This window comes from Lichenostomus cassidix, chromosome 8 (genome assembly GCF_008360975.1).
Source record: "Lichenostomus cassidix isolate B80296 chromosome 8, HeHo_3.0, whole genome shotgun sequence".
Lineage (NCBI taxonomy): Eukaryota > Metazoa > Chordata > Aves > Passeriformes > Meliphagidae > Lichenostomus > Lichenostomus cassidix.
In genome coordinates, this window is record NC_139489.1 from 5,530,663 (window position 1) to 5,550,181 (window position 19,519).

General features: G+C 43.4%; 1 protein-coding gene across 4 annotated transcripts in view; it reads left to right on the plus strand.

Annotated features, from left to right (window-relative positions):
* Positions 1 to 5,779: 5,779 nt before the first annotated feature.
* Positions 5,780 to 19,519, plus strand: part of RAB3B (RAB3B, member RAS oncogene family) — a 49,626-nt gene continuing 35,886 nt past the window's right edge. The window contains exons 1-3 of one of the 4 annotated variants that reach the window (XM_085067618.1): positions 5,782 to 5,960; positions 11,012 to 11,090; positions 16,203 to 16,430. In XM_085067618.1, coding sequence (XP_084923744.1) covers positions 11,070 to 11,090; positions 16,203 to 16,430 — 249 coding nt within the window. In that variant the 5' untranslated portion in view covers positions 5,782 to 5,960; positions 11,012 to 11,069. Of the gene's footprint in view, positions 5,961 to 8,662; positions 8,681 to 11,011; positions 11,091 to 14,978; positions 15,000 to 16,202; positions 16,431 to 19,519 lie in introns of those variants that run through there. The other 3 variants (XM_085067615.1, XM_085067616.1, XM_085067617.1) reach the window with 3 other exon arrangements.

Genomic DNA, 19,519 nt, shown 5'->3' on the forward strand with positions numbered 1-19,519 from the left:
TTTCCATGCACGGCTTTGCAGCGGCTCTGCCCTCATCTTATCTCTGCAGTGAAACTGCAGCATGTGAGATGTACATGAAGTATCCCTTTCTTTGCAAAATGCTCTCATATCAAAAGCAATGTGGCCTCAAAGTATTTTTAAAAAAATTCTTCATCCAGAGACATCTCTCTTCAGTACCAGATATGGGCAATGTGCTTCATCCTTTACATTTAAGACTACCCTAATTCAAAATTATCCTCCATGTTTTCTCTCATACATCTCCTCTCCTATAGCACTTAATGCCTTCCTGACTTGGTACTTTGGAAGGAAAAAATTATTCTATGATCCTTTCTCCTTTTTTCTTTGGCTGCCTCCTTTCTCTCTAATCCTATCTACCCTCTCTATGTTCAGACATGGTGAGCTGGTACAGCTTCCCCACCTTCTGTTCCATTTGCTCTTTTCTGGACCATGCTTTTGTCCTCTGTAGCAGGATGGAGCCTGGCACTTGCTGTCATTCTTGGTGTCTAGCTAGGGTCTCAGTAGAATATGGCAAAAGTGCTGTCACAGCTGGATTGCTAGGGACATATGGTTAACTTGTGTAAAAGCTACTTAACATCTCTGGATTTCAGGGTGAACTTACTTTCGATCTGTCACTTAAGTTTTTTTCTCTTTCCTACCTGTTTTATACCTGGACATTTTTGTTGCCATCTCTTGTTTCCGATTCTTTACATCCTTCTTCATTTTAATCTAGACAAGGTGGTACAGATGGCTGGCATTTTTTCTGTGCAGAGGGATCCACCCAGCAGTTTCTTTATGTATGTTGTGTGACTTTAAGCACACAAGCAAGTCCCCACGGCTTAGAGAAGCTGCTTGCAGGTCGGTGTTGGAGTTGTGTTTGAAGTTAATGATACGCTGCAGCACTGCTCACTAACAAAGGCCTCAGATTAGTTTGCCCCCATCAGCTTTGTTTCTTGTGCTGCCCATCTGTGTATGACTTGCAGTGACTTACAAACTTCCTTAGATGCATCCTAGAAATCCCCTTGGATTCTTAGCTTCTCCTCCTTCTATGGTGATAAAAAACCCAAAGACATCTCAAATTCTGAGTATAGACCCAGAGAAAGGCCGAATCAATCTCATGTAAACAAACATGCTGTCAATTCCCTTTCTCCCAGAAACAACCTACAGAGGAAAAAAACCCAAAATTAATTAGGGAGTGCCTGGATTGCATCTCCCATCTGGCTGCCTGGGAGCAGAGGTTGCTTTGCGCACCTGAGGCTAGACAGGCTTTATGGAAGTGTCAGCTGGAGACTTAGGAAACCTTTCCTTTGCCATGTTTAGCAGCAGGGAACGAAAGTGCAACAACCAAGAATGCCTGCATGGCCAGAGTGTCCCATCTGTCATCCTGGCATGCTGAGTTTAGGAGTCATCTACTTCAAACACACTTTTGTCCCCGTGGCTGTCTGCCTGCCTTCGTGTCTAGCCTGTATCCAACTGCTAATGAGCTCCATTCACTCAGAGCTCACTTACAGCTCATGTAATGAATAGCTCTGAAGTGAGATATGATTGAACCCCTCTGCATATGAGGTCATATATCCTTGGAGGTGATGAAACTTCTCTTAACTTTTGGAAAGAGGAGAGGTATTTGCATTTATGTTATGCTGTGATATTTATTTGCAGCTGACCCAGTGTTATGCCTGTTTAGGTTTGCCCAGCCAGGAGAACTACTCCAGGGCTATTCCTTGACAACCGTCGCTATAGGTGGATCAAAACTTGAGACCTGAGGATGGAGATTCAGAAAGCAATAAAGATGGAATTACTCTGTACAGAGCTCTCTCCAGAGAGCGGGATGAAAAGGGGAAGTCACTGCAAATTCACACTCATTTCAAAGACAGCAAAGCCAAAGATGAAGCTTCTCTAAAAGGTTGCATCCCCCTTCCAGACAGCTGTGTAAGTTGTCTTTGGCACTGACTGGTGAGGGAAGGTTGCTGCCTGGAGGCAACCAGGAAACAATAATGAAAGCCTGTCTAAATGTTAAAAGTCAGTTTGTCTCGAAACTATTTGGTGTATTAACCCATTCCCACTTTCCTCCTCGAAGAAACAGGTGCTGATTTGTTAAGCAGTTAGTCAAATAAACTCAGTTTGCTTTTCCTCTCAAAGTTTGTCTAGAGTAAGGTGTGGCTGTGCACAGTTCCCAGGCCTGCCATTGTCCAGGGAGCACCACTCCTGCCATGGCAGTGCCAGCCCAGTGCCACCACGTCAGCACCATCTGAGGAGGAGGAATCTCCACTGACAAGTGCCAGCCAGCTCCTATGACCTGTCACAGGCAGTGGGAACAGGAGCCAAAACTTGAGTGATCCTCTCCAAGCTGTGAAAAATACCATGGCATGATATTGTGATGGCAAAATCTGCAGTAGGTTCCTTTGATTAGGGACCTATATATGTGTATATATATATAGATATATATATATATATATATGAGACCCCAGACTTCTCTGTTCACAACTATGCTGGAAGCAGCTTCTGGCTGACTTGTGCTTACAGCATTCCGGGTTCTGACTCAGAACAGTGAGAGGCTGTTACACACCCTCCTGTGCTGGCTCCTGTCTCAGGACAGGGCATAAGCATCAGGCGGAGTGCAGGGAGCAGGAAGGATGTGGCGAACAGGCAGGATTTGGGGAGTAGGCAGGGTACAACCCAAGCATGGGATCACAAGTGGGTGGGTGCTGCTCCCCTGTTCTCTTTTCCTCCAGCCAACACAGGTGTCTCCTCCTCCATTTCCCATGTCTCTGCTGTGATGTGGGGAATGAAGTGGAGCCAACTTCCTAGAGTTTCCACCCTCTCAAAAGGGCATGATCCCATTGTTACCACTCCAAGTCAGGGCAAGGGAGGAGCTGGGGCAGAGCTGAAGGGGCAGGAGAGTGTGGACTGAGTTTGGATAAGGCTGTAGGTAACTGGCTGCTGCTGAGACATAATTTGCTGGTATACACTTATTTTTGGAGCATTTCGCACATGCACAGCATGGTGTAGGTAGATGTGCTGCAGAAATATTAATTGATAAGAACTGCAGATGTTCTCCCTGCTTTTTGAGAGTGCTTCAGGTCACAACATAACATAATGTGCATAAAAGAAGCTGCATTGGCAGCACAGTCAAATTTGGATGTCACTTTATTGTGCTATTTCTGATATTATGAACAGCGTTCAAAGAGCCATTTGTGAGGATTTGGGTACATTAGCCCTGTTAAAGGGAATGAAATTCACACACATCCTGGGGACACAGCATGGGCCATACATGCTCTTTATTCCACACTGAAGTGGAGAAGCACCTGGATGAGTGGTGCATATTCAAACAAGGAGGATTTTGTTTGTGGCTGGCATGTTTTTGCCTGGCTCCCCTGGTCAACAGCTGATTTAAGTGTTTTGGTGCTGCTCTTGCTTTAAGAATAAGTCAAACAGTACATAAATTGATAAATTTATTTTTAAAAATTCCCTTTTAAGAAAAGAGGGCACTGAAAAGGTTAAATTTGTTTCTTTAGATCAATTGTGCTGTGTGAGGATGCACTGTTTTGAATTAAAAATGTTGGGAGAGAAGTAGAGTGAGTATGTATGTTGTGCTTGATAAATGTGCTCTCATGACTGCTGTGAGAGAGTGAGATAGATCCACACATCAGAAAACAAGATAAAGCACAGCATCTGCTCTTCCCTTCCACCTCCGTGTGCTTGTGGGAGTTCTTTCCTGTTTCCTTATTTCCCCATCTATAAATCTAAACCAACAAAGACCTCCCCCACTGGAAGTTGTGTAAGCAATTCATGACCATACAACGTTAAAACCTGGAAAGGAAGTGCATTAGGAGAGCAAAAAATATTCACTTCATGGATTATAGAAATGTGGCTAAATAAAGTGATAGACAAAAAATCACTATAAATTCTCCTTTCTCCTAATTACTTAGGTGCATCCCTTCCTTTGGTTATCCCTGACTGAGAAGGAGCTTGTATGTAAACACTGGCATTTCAGGGGTGGCATGAAATCCAGAAAAGCCTTTGGAAATTAGGGTTGAACGGTGGCTTTGCACTTGTGGCTGCAGTTATGGGATGTCAAATCAGGTGATCACTTCTGGATGCCTAATTGAGCCTGAGCCATAATGTGTCCTTTGCAGCAAAGGTGCAGGTATGTGCTCATGACCACTTGCATTGTGTTGATGCTTTATAGGGCTCTGGGATCATAATGGTTTTCTTGACTGAGCATCAGTCAGCAGACTGATAGAAAAGCTCTACCCATGCTGGGTAGACTAGAAGTCAGGTTTTGGCAGCAGCAGAGATCACCTATCCCAGAGGAACGAGAGGATTGCAAGGAGCTGGAAAGACTTTTGCAGGTGTCAAGCCTGCTAGGCTGTCTTTGAAACACTTGTTGTAAGAAGTTTGGGATTTTATTATGCTGTTGATTATTTCTAGTTGCCTACACAAAGCTGATACCTTGCTTAAGGCTTAAATCAGGGCCTGGCTTATAACGCAGTAATTTTAGTTGGGGTTTTGATGGCAAATACACATTGTCATTCTAGATGAGGGTAGAAAATTACTCTGATGCTGGGTAGAATTGTCTCCTGGGCCACCTGGTTCTGACTTGAGTAAAATGGAGAAGCTGTATGGTATCTCTGATCTGCAGAGAGAAGAGGTATTCTTTAAAGCTTCTCAGCATCTCTCCTGTGATTGTTCCTAAAATGTACACCTTAGCCATATGCTAGTTATATAGCACTACTGTGCTCCCTGGCCTTCTACATTCTCACGATACTGTTAACTAGTCTACTGCCCTGGGGGAAATGTAGCAATAAATCAATTGTCAAACTCCTTTAAAGTGGCTGAACTGTTATAAAGCTCAAGCTGGTCCAAGGGCTGCTTGACCTACAAGCCAGCCCAAAGATCACTGAAGATCAGAGCTGAGGATCAGATGCTGGAGATCACCAGATATGCAAAAAGCTCCTACAAGTGGACAGAACAACCCCTGTCCTGTGTGGGCAGTGTCCAAGCTGATTCAAATTGCTGCACATCCAACACAATGGGACCGAGCAGAAAGGAGCAATGCTCTTGAGGATGCAGCAGGGTGAAGAGCCATCTGTTTCAGAGGTGCCTCGAGCTCAGAGGTGCTGCCTGGAGACAAAAACCCAGCAAATGCAGAACCTTCAGTGGCTCCAGCTCTGGCCTCCCCTCACAAGGAGCCTCTCCGGGGGCCCAACGAGACCCTGGTGTTTCTCCTCAGGCACTTAATTAAATCCTAAAATTAAATCAGCCATCTTTGCTGGTTGTTAGGGAATCACCTTGCCAGTTATGTCAGAGGCATGTTTAATATGTTTAAAAAACCGCAATATTTTGTTTATTCTGTCTTGATCATTATCACTGAAGGCTATTTTGGTTTCCTAGCAAGGAATAGACCACAGTCAGGTCTCTGATTTGAACTTGGGTTCTGGAGGATTTCAAAGCCAAGAGACTCCACCACAACCTCTTCATCATACCCTCCTTCATGCGAGGGACTTAGATCGCAGCCACCGCCTCACTTTTTTGTCTTCTCACCAGCAGAAATATAGTGCCAGATGCCACAGCCGCCATCACTAGGCTTAAGAGTTAACAGTCCTGCTGATGAGAATTCCAGCCCGTGTGCAAAGTGAGACAAGAACGGCAAGTTTGGGTCGCACCCGGGATGTTTTCCCCGCCCGCAGGGTCTCCAGGAGTCCCTGAGGCGATTGCTCTTCCCGCGCTCCGCACCGGCCCCCGCCCCGCCCGCCGCGCTCCGCCCCCGGGGCCGCCCCAGGTACCGGCGGGGGGGCGGCTCCGCCACGCGAGCAGCGCCCGCGGGACCGCTCGGCTCGGCTCACTTCGCTTCAGTTCGGCTCGGCTCGGCTCACTTCGCCTCAGTTCGGTTCGGCTCGGCTCAGTTTGCTTCGGCTCGTCCCGCCTCGGTTCGGCTCGGCGCCGGCGCTCCTCCGCCGCAGGTAAGAGCCGCGGTCTCTCTGAGGGGACTCCTCCCGCGCCGTCGGGGCTGCTTCCCCTCGAACGTGACGGGGAGTGGGCTGGCGGTGTTCCGCGCCTCCTGTACCCCCCGGGACCCACGAACTCCTCCCGCCCTGCTCGCTCCGAGCGTCGGGGCTGTCCCCGGGCTCCGCGGGACGGCAGCCGGGCGGGCGGCAGGGGTGCCCGGCGGGTGAGCGCCGGTGGGTGCTCCGCGCCCCGAGGTGTGGTGTAACGGACAGCCCTCGGAAGCGGCGGGGCGGAGAGGGCAACAGCAGTTCCCTCTCTAGAATAAACATTTCCCAGCAATGCGAGGCGATATAATATTGCTTTATCTCTAAAATACCCTCAGCCCCGCGGAGGGGAAGGCGGCTGTTGTCCAGCTGGTGCGGAACCCGCCCGTTCCCGTCACCGCGGGCAGTGCCCGGCTCGGGGAGGGGGAACAGGTGATAATAACACAACTGCTGGGCGGTGGAGCGCTGCCGGGAAACGCGGCATCCCGCTGTCGGCGTGGCTGCTCGGGGCAGGGCAGGGACCCGCCGCTGCCGGACTGCACAGCCCGCCCGAGCTCCCACCGCAGAGCCGCTGCTCCGCAGAACCGGCGAAGGAGCGGGCTTGCCGGTAGCCACACTGCCCTATAGTCCCGGGCGGCGACCCCACTGCACACCCACACTGCGCTACAGCCCCGGACAGCGGGCCCGCTGCACACCCACACTGCCCCATAGCCCTGGGCAGTGAGCCCACTGCACACCCACACTGCCCTATAGCCCCGGACAGCTAGCCCACCCACACTGCCCTATAGCCCACTGCCCAGAGCCCAACGGATCAGTCATTCTAATTGAGTTCATCAAAAGTATCAACTCTCCAGTTTATCCAGTTTGTACAAAACACATGTGGTGTTTTTTTTTTGCCACGCGTTCTGAGACGACGCCTTGGTTTTCCCCGCTGTTTTCTCCGTGCTCGCTAGCAGCGCGGCACTGTCGTTGCTGTAGGCTGTGGGAGCGCAGCGGTGTCACCAACACTGGCACGAGTGGCTCCACCTTTTTGCCTGCCAAGGTTCTGTCTCCACGCTGTCCTTTCCTTCTTACAAGCACGACGTGTTGCGTGCTTGTGCAGTGCATCAGGTTGATCTGACCTAAATTAAGTGTAACTTGTAAAAACAAAAAAAATTAAGTGGGAGTTAATTTTAACCTGGATTTTCCCATGTCCTGAGACAATGTAAGACTGTGGCCTCAGAACACACTTCTGTGCAATGCTTTGGTGGTAAATCTGGTTTTGACTTCTCCTGCTTTGTTTCTCATCACTTATTTCTCACCTAGTGCTGCACTCTCAGTTGTGCAAATAACAGTTTAAAGGGCTTCAGAGTCACCTGGATTAGCTCTGGGTTAAAATAAACATCCTCTTGTGAATGGTTTTTTTTTCCCTCCAGAGGTAAAAATGTCACTGGAACTATAATTTTGATCTGTGTGTTTGTAACTGTACCCAGATCACTGGAGCACTGGTATTGCGTTATAGTGGGTACAAAATTGAATCCATACACTGCTGTATGGAAGTGTATAATTAAAAGGCTTTTATTTCCTGTTATTTGTGCTTGCTATCCTGGAGGTGGTTGTATATGCATTTACTGAGACTTCACTGCCTTCAGGACAGTTTTACAAGAGTAATTTATTGGATAAGTCAAAAGAGAGACAAAGAAACCAATGTTAAAATCAAGCTTCCTCTGCAATTTTGACAAAATTGTGCTGCCCTCTTTGCAGACCTGATATATTTTCAGGTAACAAAGTGAGAAGACTTACTAGCTTTAGGTTTTAATAGCAATAGTTCTTGTGTGTAGCAAAGCAATGCATTTGGTATTTGTTAACATGGTGGCTGTTGTTGTGATGTAGTAGTCACATTAGCTGTGTGTAGCTCACAGATGTTTTTTCCTACCTTCATTTTCATATGTTTTCATGCAGCTCCAGATTCAAATGGGCAGGGCACAGCATCACAATTCAGGGTCTTGCATCACACTGGCTGGCTGCAGTGCCAGGGAAGAGCTCTCATGTCCACTTGGTCCTCCCCAGCAGGTCCATGTCTGTTCTCTGTTTTTTGAAGAAGTAGGGTTTTTTGAGGCAGTTCTCAAGGGTTAATGCTGAGAAATGTCCTGAACTGGTCATTTCAGGTATGCTTTTTGCTGCAAAAATGTATCTTGTGCTTCAGGTTCTGCATATTTAGTGAGCTCCTGGAAATGTGTGCTTAGCTTAGTGCAGTAGTGTTTGATATTTGACATAAGCAATGAAATTTATGTTTGGTAGTATTAGCTCATTAAAACATGGGAAGTGTGAGGGTGCTTGTTGTAATCCCAGTTAGCAGGTGGCTTACTTTGCAGCATGGGAGAACATCACAGCACAGAGAAGTGAATTAACTTATTCATCACAGATTTTCTGCTTGGAAGAGGAGGATAAAAGGCAGCAAATTAAACTTCTGCACTGCAGAGGCATCCTGAGCTGACCCTCTCTCTGTGTGGTTCTGGTTTGCAGGTGGTTTCTACAAGACAATTCCAGTCTCTGGTCACTTGATTTGGTCAGGACAGCAGCTTGCTTTTACCTACAAGTGAAAGGTTTTAGACCCAGTGAGGCAGAAAGATCTGTAGCTGTCTGGTGCTCACTGGTGGAGGGGTTTCTATCCTGAATCTGCATGTGGCCTCACTCTAGATCCAGGTAGGGTGAGTTCCATCAGATGTGTGAGCTTCCCTTTTCTTCCACCTCCATGGGAGGATATGGTCATGCCTTTCTCCATGGAGGGCAGAAGGTGGCTGTGCCCTGCCTTCCAGCCAGGGAAGGATCAGCAGGGACTCACAGGTGTCTTGTAGCAGAGCTGGTACAGATTGGTTGTGTGTGTTGCTCTGGGTGCTTTTATGTCACTGTTACTTCAGTATATTCAGCAGTGAGGTGCTCGGAAGTAGTTCACTATTGCCAGTTCCTTCCTGGAGAAAGAGAGGCAGAAGTGCAAGATCTGATGAGAAGGGGACTGAGCTCCGTTGTCTTTGCCATCTCTGCAATGTTTGTGGCAGGAAGGAAGGGCTTTGAAGGCGGTGGGTTTTGTAACAGCCATCAAGCCTGTCAGTGTGCACTGTTGTCTGGGACAGGGCTGGATTCAGGGTCAGCCTCAGCTTGCAGCTCTGTAGACCTAGAAATTGGCTGGCTCTGGGATTCCAAAATTCAGCAGAATGTCCAGGGAGTTGCGGAAATCTCTGCATCCGCTCTTTAGGGCGTGGGGAAGATCAAAATCTCCTGTTTTATGCAGCCTTGGGACAGAGCTGAGCTGGGTTCAGTTAATGGTTCCTCTTTAGAAGGGGAGATTTTTTAACTGTTAAATATTTTTCTCTATTTTTTGGAGTAGTGTGCTTGCCAGCAGGCATAGAACCATGTGACCGTAAGAGAGTGGCAAACGCTCAAGAAAATGCTCATAGAAGACAGAAGTGGAAACTTTTATTTCTTTAATTCTTTTTTTTGTTCATTGTAAAAATTGGAGTGACTAATTCCTCCTTCCTGAGAATTTTATCATGGCTCTAAAATGGACTTTGAGGATGTTGAATGTTGTACAGGAAATGGGAGAGGCATGGCTTGATGTTTGACTCGAGGAAATCTTTCTAACAACTGTCCCAGCTTGCTGTCAAACCAAATGTAGTTGTAAAGTTGTATGGCAAAAAAGTGATATCTGCTGGTTCTTGACTCCTGTTCCACACCCAGCAAATTCTTAAAAACCTTTTTATAAAGCTCTCTTTAAAGCCTGTGTTTCCAAATCTAAATGGGTAATGAAAATATATAACCACTGAAATTGCTTAGAGGATTTTATCCTTTAGTTGTCATGCATATATTGAACTTTTTTGTAGCATGTAAATTCCAGAACAAATCCACTACAAGCATCTTATTGTAAAGACTTCTGTAATCATTAATAAATTAATTTTATTTAAGGTGAAGTACTCAGGATGAAGAGTTCACATTTTTGAAGTAATAAACATAGACTTTCTGTGCAGAGAGTTGAATTACTTTTGTTCTAGATCTGTCAATTGAGTAATTTAGATGACAGCCCAAAATCAAGTCCTGGACAGTACAGAAGTGTGAGCCAGAGGCTGTCACAGGGAGCAGCTGTTGCAGAGGGCTGGGCTGTGAGAACAGGAGGAAACGTAACGAATACTGAAAAATATGCAATGCTTTGGGCAAGACCAAGCTGCTGTCTTGTTGCCAAGTGGGGTGGTTGTCAGTTGTGTGGATCCTGAGAAATGATTTGTCTTTGATCCAAATTCTGTCCCAGAATAGGTGGCTGCAGCCTGTTATTTACGTAAGGTCTGAGTTTGCCCATGTGTTTTGGCAGTTTCCACAAGGCAAGATAATGTAAGTCAGGATGACAAACGCTGCTGTACCCTGGCTTACTGGAGAGGAAATGCACCAGACACAAACTTGGCCTTTAGATTGTATTAGCCATGAAAAAGACAACTGTATTCTGTTACGCTTTTCTGCTCTAAATCTGGAATTATTATTACTTTAAGGCAGTTATTTTTGTGTAGATGTGCTGTAAGTCAGATGTTTCCATGTCCTATTGCAGTTGTCTTTGCAGCATGGTAGACTTTGATCCAGGCTTTGTGCAAAAGACCTGTGTGTACAGATGGATTTCAGCTGCTCCTTGGTTCCATTTTCTCTGCCATCTTTCTGCAGGAAATGTGTAATGATTCCTATCTAAGGTTTTCCTTTCATTTGTGAGATTTATCTGGAACTTTAATTTTAGATTACTAAAGATAATCTCCCTTTAATAGACTTTAAACTGGCGGCTTCAAATACTTGCTGTTATCTTAATATCTGGCACTAATTCAAGCACTGTTTCTGTTCTCTTTGCACACTACAGGACTTTCCTCTTTACCTTCAGTGGAGGAAGCTCAGACCTTGCATAGCACTGTGTTCTCAGCCTAACCTACCTACCAATGATTCTCTTACCTAATGTTCTTATTATCCACCTTTATCATAATCATTGTAATCCTTTTGCTTCTACATCACAGGTTCAACAGTGTGACTACTCTTGATTCATATACTCACAGCAAAGCCTTCATCTCTCTCATGGATTATAGATCTAAATTGGTAACTATCGCTTGCTTGCAATGTTTATTAGCAGTTATGTTAATTGCTCATGCTCTGTTTTCTGCTTCTGGTAAATCTCTCTTGTAGAACAGCATTTGTATAAGACTCTCTAAGGTCATGGCCTTATTTCCTTTATGGGCTTTATTCTTAGGACAGCACACATTGGCTGTAAAAAAATTCCATTTCTTGATAGAAATCTGGTTCAGAATTGAACTTAGTTTCTGAAAAAGAAATCAGACATTATTTATTTTCCAATGACAAAGCACATAAAGGAGTGAGTTTTTAATAATAGAAAATTGACATAAATGTGTAATTTGTGAACTAGAATATTTTTAACTTAGATGCACTTTTAAAAGACTCTTTTTGGGGAAAAAAATACACAAGGTATTAATGCTTTTGAGAAGTTGTACATTAGTAACACCTTTCATGGGTTACTGTAGAAATACAGAGGAGTGATTTCACCCTATCTTCTCATCTCCCTAAAAGAAGAAATGTGTGTAATTGGATGATGATGAAACAGTTAAGCAGTCACATACAAATTGTTACTGGTCCTAAATAACTCAAGATGTATATAGGAAATTCCAGCTTTGGCTTTAAAAATTAAGCATATTAAAATATGTTTTTACGGCTAGAAATGCCCAGAAGTTGTAATATGGAGAATACACAGCTTCATAACAAGTTGAATTTGCACGTGTCTTAGGGTATAGTTTGAAGTATAAGTTGCATCAAGGTGACCACGTTTCATGGTTAACTGGGGTGACTGACAGCAGAAAAGGAGACTTTTCCAAATTCAGACTTCTTTCTCACACTGTTGTGAGAGAGAATGGGATGTGGAAACAGCGTGTCTGTGAACACACCCATGTGGTTGTTAATAAAGAGACCTGCAAACTTCCTAGGTAATGATCAGATTTCTTGTTTCTTGTCTGTGAGATGATAAAGAACTGCCCTCCATTAGTTTGCAGCAAAAACCATAAAAGCTGGCAACACTAAAAATCAACCTTAGCTTTTTTTTCTGGCAATAAATGAATGGTGAGAGACATTATCTGATTTCTAGCCAACACTTTAAACAGTTCATGACTTTTACTGAAGTTGGCTTTAGATGGAAAATATTGCAGAGCAGCAGTTACGGTGACCACTTTGAGTGATTCCTAAGAGCAGGAGCACTTTGATGGTTTGTGCTGCACTACAAACCAATTTGAGTCTTCACCTGGTCACAAATTGAGGAGCACAACTGTGTGGATCCATCTATATGACACATTTCAGTGAGCACTAAAAACAGCAAAAGCTGGTTTCCCATGGAGGTGGCTTAATGCAATAGGCTTTTTTCTTTTGAACTTCATTAGACCAAAATAGAAACTAAAGGCAAGAGAGCCACCTTGACCGAGGAATATATCCTTTGGTGGCTAATAAGCTCTGATTAAGATTTTATTGCTTTAGAGCATTTGCAGCATCCTGCTCTTATGTGGTTTCTTTGTCTAATAAAAGATGAGCTCACACTGCAGGCTTTTTCCTCAATAGGGGAATAATAATAAGGTATCTCAGAGCTACAAAACTGCCTAATCCCACAAAACTAGTTGGAAGTGGCTGTGTTTGAGACCTTGCTCCCATTGCTAATGCACATGGGGAAAAAAGACTGTCAATATTAGCATGCTCTTAGCTACAAAGAAGTGGGCTACCCAGGCAAAGAGCTAAATGATGCAAGGTCTCATACTGAAGTGTTCTCAAGGACAACCTGATTGGCAGCTTTTCCCTCTCCTGTGTAATGGGTTTTATGTAATGAAGCTAAATCTTTCCTGTGTAGATATCTTATAGATGGTTATTTCAGGGCAGTCAAAATGGAAACAGCCATGAGCCTCTCCTTTGCCCTCCATGTGCCAGTTGTATTTGCCCTGGTCTTCTGTAACAGAACTCTCCTCAGGCTGTGTGTTTGCGTGAAACAACAGAGATGCTGCTGTGTTTGGAGTCATCCTAAAAGAGCATCTGTGGCTGTGTGCCCAGGGAGCAGGGGGCTGAACAGCCTTGGACCAAGGAGGAGGACCATCCCCTGGGAGCAGTGGCTGTGTGAGCCCTCCAGGTGATTTGGAAGGGAGCTGCCTGACCTCAGTGTGTTGTCTCTGTTTCCCTCTGCTGCAGAATCTCCTCCAGGTGCAGAGGGCCTGCAGGAGATGTGATTTTATGGACCTTCTCTCAGTAGCATAGCAACTGCCACCACTTCCCACTGCTCTATCCAGAATCAGGACCTGAACCAACTTTACAAACAGCCCTGCAAAACAGGAGAAGCTGGAAGAGGATTTATTTTTAACAGGGATCTCTGTCTGCTCTGAACCAGCTCTCTGCAGGGTCCTCAGGGCTGACATGACTGGGGACTGCTTGGAGCAGGAGTGAGACAATAGGTGGGGAAGAGAGAGGGAGGAGAGAAGAACCAGGAGAAAAGTCTGCTGTTTCCTGGCTTCGAGATTCAAGCACAAATTCAGGGGCAGCCCTGTGAACACTTTCAGCCTGTGTGCTGATGGAGCAGAGCTTCAGTAATGATCTGCCATCAGAGGGATAATCAGAAATTAGTATGAAAGTCCTTTCAGTTTCACTCTGTTGAGTAGAGGGGAAAGGAAAAAGTCAAATTTAAGCAAGGGGATGGAATTTTCTTTAAAATTTTTGTGCTCTGACTGCCTCTGGTGATTCAAGGCGCTGACCTGCAGCATCCTCAGCCAGCACAGAGGCCAGCGAGGGTTGTGCTTCTATGACAACAGCCCCGCATTGTGGGCAAGTATCATTTGATCTTATTTTCTGTGTTGTGCTTCTAACAAAGCTGCTGGAGCTGGCCACATTCTGTAATTGCTTTTTCAGCTGAGATCTGAAAGTCACATTTATAGCCAGGTACAGTTCTGATTAGAGCAATCTGGGAGGGTTAATAGAGGCAGCAGTGCTTCAGTTAAAAGATCAGCTTGGAGTGTGTGGATGGGTTCTGGGAAGGCAGGGGTAGAAAAAAGGTACTGATTTCTGTATGATTAGTGGAATGCCTCTTTGTTAAAGGTCTGCCTCTGAATCTTTAAAAGACCAGGTTTCCAGTGATGAGGGTTTCTCACTATTTCAAGCCTGTGTGAGTGGAATGGAGAAGTAGAGATTTTAATTTTTTTTTTCTTTAGCAAGTGCACAAATGTTCTCAATGGCATTTGTGGAGATTATAATATGTATGGGGAAGATAAATTCCTCAAATAGAGAATTTTCTGTCATCCAGTGTGGTGATGGTACAAATCAGCTAATTACCTGAGGCATAATTTTTGCAGCTGAGATTTCTAAGGCTAAGGAGGCAGTGAGTGCATTGGCCTGAGTGTGTGCATGGAATTTAGTCAGGTGTTGAATTCTTCATTTTAGAAATTCCTGCTATGAACCTCAACACCTGGGTAGAAGAGATGTTTTCTGATAGACTAATGAGAAGAAAATTTGGGCTTGTGTTTTCTGGAGTGCTTACAAAGGACTGTGAAGAGCAGCTGAAGTTCAGAAGAAAGTGTATCAGAATTGTGCTGTATCCCGCAGAGAAATGCTTGTGGGAAGATTTTATTGCATTCACTGCAGCTGTTCACTATTGAGCTACTGATAAATTTCTTCAGAAACTGCCCTTGTGAATGCAGTCTGTGAACGAAATGTTTGCTGCACCAGCCCTTCTCTGTGTGAGAAAGTTACATATGTTTTATCAGAGATAAACCATCGTGCAAAGTGTACTGAAGTTTAAACTGTGTTGCTTTTGGTTTGTTTGCCCTCTGTTGGGAATTTAAGTTAAATTATCATCCTTAAGCTGCCTTGGGACACAGTCGTGAATTTTGACTGGTTTGTTTTGGTTTTGTTTGGGTTTGTGGGGTTTTGGTGGTGGTGGTGCTGTTTTTCAGTGAATTGGTGAAGTCCTGAGCACAGGTGAGACTTGCTAAGGAAAGTATTTGGGCTGAGAGTAGACATTGGAGGGATTTTTGTTGTCAGAAGTGCCTATGAATCTGAGCTGAGGAGAAAATTAACTTAGTTCTGTGGATGGTGGGTGAAGGAGAGACTTCTGACACTGCACAGGAGTAGCACAGGCCCTGGTTTGGATGTGTAGCTACTACTTAGACCTGTCATTGCCCCAGTTTGCCAACTGTGTGACTAGTTATAAGGTGCCAAGACCTTTGCCTGTTTGATGTGGGGTGGTTTCAAACAGCATGAGAGATTAAAAGTGTGGTATATCTGTTAAAAGGTAAAGTTTCATTTTTCTCTCTGTGGTAATTTGGTTTATGTAGTTGTGTTCTGTACTAACAGAGATGAAAAGTCAGGGCTTTGCCTCCTCCCACTAAGTGTCTGCATACATTAGAGCAGCTGGGGCTGCCCATGGCCCTTGATAGTTCATATTCTGCTGTTGGTTTGTTTTGTTGGTTTTTTTTGTTTCTGAATCTAAAAGGGAGATTTTATTCATTCCAAATGCTTCCTGCACCCCCACTGAGCCCTCACATTTTATATAGTGCTGTTTATTCCAATTGCAGTCTTGAGAGTAGAGAGATGTTTGATGGATTCAGTTTCCAGCTGAAATTCCTGTTTTTTTAATCTTTTCCCATTGCCTTTTTTCTTTTTTCTGTAAATTTTGGGGGCTGAACTTTTCCAAGGATAATATGATGGTGTATGCACTAGAAATGAAGATTTTCCATAGAAGTTGTAGAAGGAATTGTTTAGCATTATTTACCTTGGAGGCTGCTTGATGAATTGTATGGCTGGATGCACTGTCAAAGATTTTAGTTCTTGGTTGCAGTTTATTGGAGCAACACAAGTGGCACCCTGCCACTGGAGTAAAGAATGCTGTTTCCCCATGAGTATTTGAACAATCTGCAATAGCCATCTGTTATTCTGTTAAACACAAAGCAGTGCAACAGGTGTATTTCTTGGGTTTGGAAATCCTTCCAGTACCACTCAACAATCAACTTTTAAAGCCAGGATTTAAAAGATTTCAAAGTGTGCTCCTTATTATTCAGCAGATGTAGTGGTTATGACATTAGAAAGTAGAGATATAACCTAAACATATGGTACACAGTTAAGGAAAACAAATGCTGAACTGCTCTTAAATCTGTTCTTTTTCCACGTTTGTCATTTTCTTAGATGGCTTCAGTAACAGATGCCAGATACAGGCAGAAAGATACTTCAGACCAAAATTTTGATTACATGTTCAAGCTCCTGATCATTGGCAACAGCAGTGTGGGTAAAACATCCTTCCTCTTCAGATACGCCGATGACACCTTCACACCGGCCTTTGTGAGCACAGTGGGAATTGACTTCAAAGTGAAAACAGTTTACAGGAACGACAAGAGAGTGAAGCTGCAGATCTGGGTAAGTGCCAGCGTTTTCAGAAATGCTTTATATTAATCTCAGCAAAGATATGGTGGTAAAAAATAGTTTGTTTGGAGGTGGGTTTTTGGATTGGTGTAGATTTTGGTTGTTCGTAAGTTCTGTGTGGCTGGACCTTTGTGTCCCTTCAGTAGGGATGAGGAAGTTCTCTGTGTGTTGCTGTCTCACTCAGCTGGTGAGGCTCTACACATAAGTCATACTATCATTTTATGTCCTCTGCATAAAATACTTGTATCTTCTGTAATTCATGTACCTCCTGCTCAGCAGCCCATTTTTACCCAATTCCTGCCCCAGCTAAGAGCTTAGCGTTCTAACTGATCTACATACACTTGATTAATAATTATTCTTTAATAATTACATTTAAATATAAAATTACAGTAATCACATCTGGGTTTTTTATTTATTGTGGTGATCTTGGATAGTGAGAACCTAAAATGAGGCCTTTTTTTTTTTTGTACTGCAACTGCATGATTCATTTTATTTCTGTGTTGCTGGGTACAAGGTACAACAAATTATTTAATAAAAGATCCTTTTTGTGTTGTAAAATCCTGACATTGAAACTAATGTAGGTCACCTGACATGAAACTGATTTAATTAAGAGTTTTGGCAATAAAAATGTTTTTACTTCAGGCACTATAGGCAACTAAAGATGATTTCCATTTAGTTGGTCTCTCAATCTTGGAATGTGAAATTTTCTAAGTTGTGTAAAAGCAAGAAAGAAAACACCATAAAATGTTAGGGTTTTTACAAAGATACTGTGATTAAAGTGAATTAAACAATAATCTTAATTAAATCTGTTAGAGAGCTTTGGGGCGAAAAGGGCTTTAATAACCTTAAACTTCTTGTGAAAAGAGATGTCAGGTGGATTCCTCAGAGGGTGCTATCTATAGGACCTGTAATATTGGAGTTACCAACAACACTGTTAATTTAACATTTATTTTTAATAAAAGGTACACCTAAGTGTTGGACAGTTTCCAGAGTAACTTGAGTTCTGTTGCTCTCTCTTTTTGCATGGATCCCTGACATGAGTCATCATTCAAGGACCTTAACAAAAACACTGTGTACCTCTATCAAAACCCCAGTCCTTGAACTTGTTTATCTCTTGCCTGTCCTGAGATTATATTTGTGATTTCAGTGTTTTCGCCAGGGTACATGTTGTAATAGTGGGGTCCATTAGCATACCAAAACTGTGGGTTCCTGTGTGTAGGAAGAAACAGCTTTTTTTACCTGCCTGTCTTCCAATTACTTAAAATAGTTTACAGCTGCTACTGATTTTCTGTGAGTGTGGGACTGTGACTCCATTGAACCCTTTGCTCTGGCTTACAATTTTCCAGTTATGTTGACATTCTTAAAAATTAAGCTCCCCATAGGCTTGGCATTAAGCCTTATCTGAAGCAGGTTTAATAAGAAACTAAGCGAAGAAAGAGGAGGTTCGAGTGTTTAACTAACCACTTCAAATATCTTTAAAATCCAGAGAAAAGCACTTGTAGGAACCTTGGATGTTCTCTTCTCTGCAGACCCAGGGCTTTTTCAGTTCAGGGGTGCTTGTGGAGCTCTGAAGTGAGTGCAGCTGTGGCAGACTGGAGGTACTCAAGGGCTGTGCCAAATAACCTTGTTCTGTGTTCTGCAAATCTCAAGGTGAGAGGGAAGTTATTACTGCTGTGCTGTGATCCAGAGAAATCCATGATCAGTGGGACATTCTGCATTGCCTGTTGCCTGTGTTGAAGAGAAGAACAGGATATTTGGGTGCAGTTCCTTGTGTTATCTTAAAGCTCAGAAAAATTCATGCTGCTTCAAGTGCCAAGCAGCTGCACGTAAAGACTGACAGCTGTGTCAGTAAATGTCTCTCTGGCCTGTCTCATGGTTTTGTTCTTCCAGCAGAAATTGATGAGGATTTTAAAGCAAGTGATCTTGCATTTGTGTTTGTGCTGAGTTTGAGGAAGTCTGTGTTTTGTGAATCAGGATTTGACAAGCTGTCACGTGGAATGATCAGAAAAGAGTGCTCCTCTGTTTAATTTTGGTGTCATTAGTGGGCCTCTTGGTTTGTTGACATTAGCGCCTCAATCACCCAAATTCATACTTTAATAAGAGCCCCATCACTTGTGCTAGTGACTAAACAGTCTGGGAAGTGATCTGCTTTGAAAAGACTTGAAAGGAATATCTCTTTAGCTTGAGAGGAATGGGACATAGCAAAGATATTAATGGTGTTTTTAAGGTAGAAGGACAGCACTGCTGCTGCATATGGAAACAGTAAAATGGTCCAGAGAGGGATTTATGAAATAACGTTTTATAGGCTTTTTTTCCTCTCTTTCTTTAAAGAACTCCAAGATCAGTTGACTGTGTTTTAATTTCAAATATTTTCTGTCTTGTTTAGGAGTGGTGATGTTATGTAAATAGAATAAATGAACTTTATTGAGAACATTCATTTTGTAGTTGGATGAGGCTTAGTAATTTAGTATCTAATTAAAAGCATTATTTACATAAATATATTAATATATTATATAGATATTTACATATCTACATAAAAGCAATTCTTGGATTAGATTTTTTTTGTGCCACTGCCATCTGTAATAATTCTTTCATATGAAACATCTTCCTTATGATTGGTTTGTAAGGAATCAATTTATAATATCTCTCTGCATTTCATGACCAACAGTTTTGTATTCCCAGAGTCGCTAATTACTGTTTACTGAACGAAAACTATTATATTTTCAGCTAGGTATGGTTTTTATTATAAATAAATCTCAAAGGTAACATTATTATATTCTTAGCAAATGCAAACAGTTAATACTTAATGCAGAGTTCAGGTTGCCTAGCAGCTAGAGAGGGCCACTTTGTCCAGATCCAGATGGAAGCAGGGTGAATGAATAAAAGTGATTTCACTTTTATTTAGGTAAGAGCAAGGTGAGATTACTTTTCCTGCCTTCTGTGTCTATTGCTGGTAAGGAATAATGGTGGTGAAAATGGCAGCAGAACTCCTGGGCAATGTGGCATCGAGGGGAACTGCTGAGGGGCAGCCTCTGGTCCTTTGTGCTGGCCCAGTCCAGATTCATCACATGAACTCTTTGCAC